The sequence below is a fragment of the Xiphias gladius genome, chromosome 21 (assembly GCF_016859285.1).
Source record: "Xiphias gladius isolate SHS-SW01 ecotype Sanya breed wild chromosome 21, ASM1685928v1, whole genome shotgun sequence".
Lineage (NCBI taxonomy): Eukaryota > Metazoa > Chordata > Actinopteri > Istiophoriformes > Xiphiidae > Xiphias > Xiphias gladius.
The window spans coordinates 24,015,475-24,024,594 of NC_053420.1; the positions used below are offsets into that span (position 1 = coordinate 24,015,475).

The 9,120-nt window shown below is 41.2% G+C and overlaps 1 protein-coding gene across 1 annotated transcript in view; it reads right to left on the bottom strand.

Annotated features, from left to right (window-relative positions):
* lrig1 (leucine-rich repeats and immunoglobulin-like domains 1) overlaps positions 1–6,496 on the bottom strand; it is a 38,026-nt gene extending 31,530 nt beyond the window's left edge. The window contains exon 1 of the mRNA XM_040159627.1: positions 6,294–6,496. Within this exon, the coding sequence (XP_040015561.1) occupies positions 6,294–6,496 (203 nt within the window). The remainder of the gene's footprint in view (positions 1–6,293) is intronic.
* Between the last annotated feature and the right edge of the window lie 2,624 nt (positions 6,497–9,120).

A 9,120-nucleotide genomic window follows, 5' to 3' on the forward strand; every position in this document is an offset into this window, starting at 1 on the left:
ACTCACAGCTTCACTCACTTCTTGAAGGACTGCCTGCTTTCTGGGGAGAAGCTGCTTCACTTGCACAGTACCTCTCACTCTCTGTCCAAGTCTCTAACATCTTCTCCAGTTTTCCAAACTCTTACCAGATGTAGAGAATTCACAGATGATTCATCGATCAAGCCCACTTTGTAGACACCGACTTCAGGGAGAGAGGGGAAAGGGGGAAAATAAAACTTGGCACTCTAAGTTGTCTTCACAAAAGGGCCATCCATTCTGCTGACTGGATTCCTGCAGAATGACTTGTGGCAGCAGCTGTTTGATTGTCATTAAAGCCAGTGCAAGGCCATGAGCTCATTCCATATCTTCATGTTAATGTCAGAATTTATCTGTTGGTCTTAGAGAGGAGCTTAACCTCAGCTCTTCCTTCCTAATTTGTTCACAGCTAATGTTTTCCATGAATCATCTTAATGGGTTAAAATAGAATCATTTACAAAAAAAAAAAAAAAAAAAAACTAATAAATTGACACTTTAAAATGTACATAGAGAAACTTCGTCTACTTATACTATCCAACTTAACATAAAATAGCCCGATAAGGCAAGAGCAGGTGATAAAAATCAATGACAATGATCACCCTAAACCTTTCTAAACGCTAACGTTGTGACTTTAAGGTATCTGCCAGAGGACACGCAAGTCACAAGGATAGGGAAACTATGACAATAAAAAAAACTTGGTATAATGATCCCCCAATACCACAAGATTACAAGGCTGCGTAGTGAGAAATGCCCTAGAAACCACAGGGGGCTCAGCCCTGCTGAGTGCTGCTGCTGTTGGTGCGGCTGTGCCCCAACTGCTGAAATGGTCATCTGTTTCAGCAGGAGAAAAAGCATTTGTGAAGTTAAGTGTTCATGTATCAGTCTTTCCTTATATCAAGTTTAAACTTGCTAACAGCAGAGATGGCCATAAAAGGAACACTGAGCCAAGGGCCATCATAGTCCTAATGTGAAATATAATTTTGCATGTTTATTAATAGGTTTGATGAAGTAATAGACTACCTAAAATTAAAATGAGTTGTGTCTGACAATATGTGACATACAAGCAGATAGTCCTGTAACATTTCATTTCCTCTGGGTTTCTTCTGTGTGTTAAACGTGACAGTGGTTGAGGTTTCTGACCAGGGACAAGACTTTTACCAACTAGTGGAACCAGTCTGAACGCAGAAGCAGCAGCAGAAAACCGTGACATTGACAAAACACTTCCATGCAATGGGAGGAAAATGTTCCCCCACCTTTCCTCAATTCCCCCAGGCCAGGTAATCTGCCGCTCCACCCTCTGCCGACCAGTCCACAACCAGCCAGCTGAGCTCCCAGCCTCTGTCAGGAAACCACCAACACAAACCCATTTCCTGAGCGCAGAAGCCAAAACCAACTGTAGGGGATGGTGTTTACCAATAAGGCTGTACTGTGAGGTTTAAGGCTATGGCTTGGGGTTGTGTCGCAGCAGAACGTTGTACACTATGCACTGTGGCCAGCAAGTTAGGAAACTTGGAAAACCACTTGGGATATGCTAGGTTACAAAAGTCATCAATCAAGATCAGGCTTCTTCTTGCTTTTCACCAGAGTTTCTGCAAGTTGGTTATCATCCTGGTTAAGGTCTCAACATTGACAAATGAAAATAAGAAAACCCTGTAAAAAAAAACTGTAGTTTTCTGTAACAGTAAAACACAAAAGGGATTAGGATAAGAAAGATGCTGGCAAACAGACACCATGTATCTGTTTTATCTCTATCCAACCACAGCAATCGCAGCCAAAATTAGTAATGCTCATGCTTTTATTTACTTGCAAAATCCCATTACGCCAGTGGCACTGTGGGCAAAAATGCTTTTTATACACATTACCATGGCTGCAAATAAGATAAGGCACCACTCCTGAGAGGCAATATGTGACTGCGTGAGAGTGAACTTGCTTTGAATGTGATTAGGATATTCATCAATCAGAAACAATGGACAAACATCTGAGGCTGGTGGTCAGTTTGTTAAATTTTACAGGCACTGATGTAAGACAGCACAGGATATGTTTGACAAAGAAATTCATGATTGCAAAGGCCTTAAAGAAGCAATATCAGCCCTTTGACCTCAAGTGTTTGCCCTGAAAAACCTGTGTGGGTGAATACAGGGATGGGAAAAATAATTGATGAAGCAGAATATGATCAATGTTCTTGCAATACATTATCAGTCCATTAACATTCCCATAAATTGTTAGTACACTGAAATAAATCATTTTTTTCTTTTAAAGGGTATGTTCCACACTAAGTTAAGCATACAGCTTCACCACAACCCCCGACCATCTCTCCTTTTTAACTCTGCTGCTCTGCAAGGATATGCCAACATGATTGTTTCCCCAATCCTCATCAAGGGGGCCATTAAAATCAGGGTCCCGAAGGCAGATTGTTTTGACAAGTGGAAAGCATTAGGGTTTTTTCTTCACCTACTGCCAGAGGACTGCTAGGACTGCTGCTGATGGATAAACTGCCAACCTGTACCCTCTAGCCCCCTATTTTCTCTAGACAAATATTCATCCAGGTTCTCAGAATCACCCCTAAAAACACATAAAGCCACTTCTGGGGACAACAAAAGCTACTTGCAAACATCCTTTGCCTAAAAGGATGCCTCACACCAGAGTTTTAGCTAGCACTGTATATTGTATATTATGTATGTATATTATGGGTTAGCCAAAACTGCTTCATTATTTGCATACATTGAATATAAAAGGTAACCTGGCCGCAGTCATCAACTAGGCAACACAGGGCCAGTGGTCCACTTCCACTGACTGTGCCTCATGTGCACACGAACAATTTAGCCGCAACATCAAGGATTAAGTATCGCTTGGTTAAAGAAATAATTTTGAGTGAGCTCTTCATGACACAGACAAATCCAATAAAACTAGAAGTTTTCCTAATTTAAAAAAAACAAAACACATTTAGTGGTGGGGTAAACCTCGCTGTCGTAGAAGTATTTTCTTGTTGACACAAAGAGTAAATTGCAAGACCTTTTTTTTCTGTGGAGCGGGTGCTCTGTAACAGCAATACATCCTGGACAAAACTGTTTAAAGAAGATTTTCACATCTACCAGAAAGTTTGAGCCTGTTGCCAATATTGTTTGCTATCTGCTCAAAATCCCCAAAAGCTCTGCAACCTTGGAGATAGGATGACTCTCCTTAAGAACTATTTCTTTCTGTGAGCTGCTGTATAAATGCAAGTCCTGAGGTACCACTGCAGTGTTCATTACTGTAATCCAAATTTAAGAGCCTGTATAAAGATAATTGGAACAGCTACATGACAGCGCAATCATTCTTCACCCACACAAAAGGGTGGGAAATCCATTCCATTCATTTGAAGCTGGATTTATCCTCTCTGCTTGAACAATCTTAATTTTACAGACAGCAAAGTAAAACATAGATGACTTTTAAAGTCTGCAAGTGGTTGTACAAAACAAAAGTATATGTAAGACTAAATTGGGGGCTTCTTGGTGATTAACAACTGCAATAACACATGTTTTAGCAATCTAATTAACAGTCAAATCTTACAGGTGTTTCAGGTTATTGAGATTTTCCTCCGAGCATTACATCTGCATTATGTAGAAGAGAGGAGGAGGAAAGCTGGCCCAGGTGACTTGTGTTTATTGAAACTCACCGGTCATGTCCGCCCTACCACTACCAGCGTTGCTGCTGTTGCTGCTGTTGCTGCTGCTGCTGCTCCCTCCCTGGGGTAAATGTAACAGACAGTTGATTCCATTCTGATTTCACTCGGCTCAGGTGCCTTGAGGTACCGGTGGGCATATGCACTTTATTTAAAACTAAGGCATTGTGTACACTAATACGCTCAGTCAGCTCTATTGAAAGGATAAAACTATTACTGTTGCACTCTACTATAACTCTTGGTACGTCCTTTGCAACAATATTGCAGTTTACCTTTTGTCTGTGAATAACATCGACTCACAATCAGCTCACACATATTTTTGTGCACAGGCAGAAAACTAAAATAGCTTTCAATTCACAACACAAAAAGTTATTTCTTCCGCTCAAGTGGACAAGACTTGGCGTGAGTTACCTTATAATGGGATCGCACTGGGCCACAAGTGAAATTGTCCATACTTGTCTCTTCGGGTTTACAGTAATCATCTACTAATCTAGCAAGTTTACAGACATCGGAGGAATGGAGCTGGTTCCCTTTGAGTTACCTGCCAACATAATGTGACTATCTCAAGTGGTGTGGAAATATGCAACCTAGGTGTTTTAAGAGATAATTCAAAGCCATAAAGCCATTCCCTTTGAAAACAACAAGATTGCGGGTCCTTAAATCTTAACCGATAAGGTTTGGCTAAGATAAAAGAAGTAGACTTGGAGCGAGACAGGGCTCCTGCTGGACCCTATCGTTACACAAACCAAAAGGTTGAGAGCAGCTGTTTCAGCTGGGACAGTCGTCCCATAATAATCGTCCACTCTCCATGAGGACAGGAAGAGCAGTGTATCTGCGTCCATGCATGATAAACAGTGTCTGCACTTGAACTTGGCTAAGTGGTGCTTCAGGGCAATGAGGCTATCCGGGCACAAGTGCCGTTATTCATGTTTTTAGAAGACTTTTTAAAAGTTGCATTCCTCACTTCCCAGTGAAAGAAAAAAATGCCTAACACTGGAACCTGGGACTCAGAGGACTCTTTGGGTCTCTGGTCTTTAACCCCCTGTTCCCAGCAGCACACACAAACAGATGCCACAAGGTTTATAACAGGATGCCTAATTTTCAGTGAGGATTCACAATTGCCACTGGACATAGTGTTTGCAATATACTGCGGTGCGAGCCAAAATGTTGATTGGGAGGACAGAGAGTAGTGTTGTTTGTAGATAAATTGTCTCATTCAGTTTGATAAGTGCTTAAGTTCCCTAAACATTGGAGGATGTTTCATAAAAATGTCCCAAATTGGCTCATTTCCTAAATGAGCTGGCAGACAGGGTTTCAACTGTTGTCAGTCTTACCGCAAGGAACCAATGCCTAATTTACAAGAAATTTAATTTGTAAACTATGGCTAGAAACCCAGAAACTGGAATTAGGATAATACCTGTCATAAATCTGACTGTATAAAGCAGGGGTTTATTTGTTATGACATGTCCGGGTGTGTTTGTTTACTCACCCAGAGGGGTCAGTTTGTTCATTATAACATTGGAGACATGAATACATTTTTAGAAAGCTATATTAGAATGCACTTGTCTAGTATCCATGTGTCAGAAACTAAAAAAGATATCAAAATTCACTGACTGCAAAGGATGATGATAAGCCTTGGCCTGTAATATTCAATTACATCTCTGAAAGTAGTTGAGTTGGAAAGGACAGTAACTTAAAATGAAGGTTTATTATACTGGGAATTAGGGAAATAAGTTTTATGGGCTGATTAGAGTCTGAAACATATAGAGTCGTGACAGAATTTTAAAATGACCAGTTTAAATTTATATTCACGTTACAGAGCTCTTTCTCTCCCCCACAATAATTTAATGTGCCCTTGAGCAAGGCATTTCACCCCAACTAATTGATGTGCACCATCAGAATGCTCTGTGTGAAATGTTAGTGCATGATCCCCTTCTTATAAATCACCTGTTAAACTGCTGTAAATGACAGTCATCAAGCCTAATTAAATAAGCACATTTGAAATTTCCTTAGACAATACTGAAATGCACAATAAATCTTAAAATACTACATATGGTTTACTGTCAAACTCAAATAAGCTTTCATTCTGCTTTAGCTGTCCTGCTGAGAAAGATTATGTGAATGTTTAATTAATAACAATCCTAATCAAATTACAACATGATGTATAACAACTGTCTCAGGAAAAGATAAAGGTTGGTAGTATGTTGTTCCATTGGTTTCCAGAGTGGGGTGCAGGGACCTCCGGGGGACTTTAGGTTAACAGGGGGTCGCCAGCAAAAAAAAGAATCAGTTTGATTTTGCCTCTAACTTACTGACACGAAGTTACTATTATGAAGAAGGGACAGACACAACTACTTTGACAGATGTCCTCAGTCTCGCTTTTAGAGCCTACAGGCAATTATGCAACTCAAAGCATAACCACAAAAATATTCTCAGACTGGATTCCTGAGGAGAAAACCGTATCAACTGAGATCCGTGGTTTAATGGCTATTTAGTTGTGTCGTTGACAAAAAGTTTTAAAGTTCCTACGCCACTGTTCACTTTTCCTTACAAATAACGTTACCCCGTTTGTACCCCGGTCAATAACTAGGCAAGGGCAAGTGGGCGCTTTACTTACAAGGAAACAGTCCGGGCTGGAAGGTCCAGAGGCGTAGCTGTCAGCTCCAGGTTGCTACAGTCCACTGAATCTCCGGTGCAGGTACAGTTCTGGGCACACGGCAAGTCCGAGCTGAATCCGTAACCGCTGAACAGTTCGACCGTCAAAATGAAATAAAAAACACAACGAGAAACATATCCAAATCGTCCCAGGGACGCCGCCATTTTGTATCCAGTTTTAATAGCGCGGCTGCCGAGCTCTCTCTCCTCGTACCCACAAACTAGAATATTAATGTAGCTTCGGGGAGACTGGATGGCCTCTATAGCACATTAAAAGGTCTTCTTGACGCCCAGAGGCTAGCACAAATAACTGCGGCGCAGTAAAACGTTTTCCATCCCAATAACAGTTATTTAGGACACAAGTTCCCAGTCCAACTTTCTCGGCTGGTGTCCGACGCGGGCTAAAAAAAAAAAAAAAAATCAAAGGAGATTCACAGTGGGCTACGGCGAGCTTGCATGTCGCCTTGAACTTAAATTTATGTTGCAAGAGTCTGTCCATAAAAAGGCTAAAATCTACTTTCTCGATAGGGCCGCGGCTTTTGGTGACATGTTTGAAAACATGCAACAGCAAAACGTTAAGGGACACAGTGCGCCCGGGCAGCTCTCGAAATAAGTGTTGGTCAACGGGAAAGCAGCAAAATTGTTCAAAACATCGCAAAACGGCTACCCGGTGACTTCTGGCGGCGTTGTACACTGTCCGCAACAAAGTTGAGGATGTAGTAAATAAGTTAGGTCCGGCAGGAACAATGCCGAAAACTCCAGCCGTTCGCCTCTCAAGCCGAGCGCTGCATATCGTCCAAAATCTCAACAGCACTTCGCTGCTGTAGCCGAATAAATCCAAGTTTGAAATAACACACAAGGTCCGAGCGAACTCGACCAGCGGCTTATCAGGTGCAGTCTGTGGTCACAAAATCTCCACGACCCGATTAGTAAAAGAGAGTCACCCCTCCTTCCGACCGTGCACCACAACCATGAGTTTTTTCCTTTCTTGACTTACTTTTTCCTTTTTTCCTGGGTGACCGTTCCGTAGTCCCACGTTGGATGCACAACAGCGTTTTCCAGGGCCCTCCCATGGCTCGCCGCGATTGGCTGCTGTGGCTTTGACGGGCGGGTCAAGTCCCAACCCCATTGGTCGTTACGGGCTGCGGGTGCACGGCGGAGTTGGAGAGCCTTGGAGCGGCTGTCACTCCGCGGTTTCTGGCCCCGCCTCTGTTTCCCACCCCAGGGTGTGAAACCGCACCACCTCCTCTCACTCTCACTGCTTCTTAAAGAGACAATCAGCGAGCTCAAGCTCTCTAATCGCATTATAACAAGCCATACTAACATAATTGGCTTGTATGCCATAACAGTTCCACTTCAAGTGTTTGTTCGTAAGACTGAAGTCAAGATTTACCAGTAAAGGAAAAAGTCAGAGAGGAATTCATCACCACTGTGTTTCCTCCAATTTTCACATAGAGAAGTTGCAGGAGAAAAGAAGCAACTAGTGTAACTTGGCCTAATTCTACCAACACTGCCATCAATAATTATTGTATTGTCAGAAGGTGTGCCTCCATGATTTTAACCTCACTCAGCAGATCTGTAAAGAATCAAGCATGTATTTATAACATCCAGTTAATATGATGTGCCCATAAATGCTCGGTTTGGCACAGTCTGAAGAATCTAGTTCATGTGTTCTATTAAGAAAAAGTTAACAGATGGTCAGGTGTGTGTGAGCGTGTGCGTGCGTGCGTGGTGCATGCCAAAAAGGCTGCAACTGCTGCATATCTTCTCTTGATGTGCGCATAAATTCACCACAACTCAGAATGCTTTGTCAAGTAAGATAAAATCCCAACTTGATATGTGAGTTCAGTTGACAATGTCAGTTTGCTTGTACACTGTTTCAGTGTGCTTGGATCTGAGCCATGGAAGGCAGTAACTGGGTAAATTTACTGAAGTATGGTACTTAAGGACAGTGCTTCCTCTAAGGATTGAGTATTACCAATTTAAAACAGTTTATTCTTTAACTCCACTAGATTTCACAGGCAAATATTGTACTTTTTACTCCACTTGCTTTGTATGACAGCTAGTTACTTTGAAAATTCAGTTTTTCAATACAAAGCGATACATTTAACTTTCAAACAAGTGACTTTTCCAGCAATCTGATCTTTTAATCATGTAAAAGTAACAATACCACAGTGTAGAAATACTCTGTAACAAATAAAAGTGCATCAAAATATACTTAAAGTACAAAAAGCAAAAGTACTCATTATGCCCAATGGCCCATTTCACAATAATGTATATTATGTGATTATAACTTCATCAGTATGTAAGCATCACTAATGCTGCAGCTGATAAAGGTGGATCTATTTGCCTACAAAATGTGGAGGAGAAGCAGAAGTATAAAGTAGCATATAATGACAAATAATCAACTAATGCACAAGCGTCTCAAAATTGTACTTAAGTACAGCACTTGGGTAAATCTATTTAGCTACACTCCACCTCAGCCCAGTAGTAATTTGCTCCATATTGACCAAATAAATAATCAATATGCTGCTTACAAGTTACAGCATCAGTAATAATATCTAGTAATATACATAACATTAAGATAATACTTTTCTATTAAGGGCCATTCTGCGTAATGAATACTTACTACTTTTGAATACTTTGGTACATTTTGCTGAAAACAGTTTTACTCAAGTGAATTTCGAATGCAGATTCTGCTTGTTATTTGGTATTTTTATATTGTGGCCCTGTAATTTTACTCAAGTAAAGGATCTGAATACCTCCTACACCACTGTCGGCGCATACTG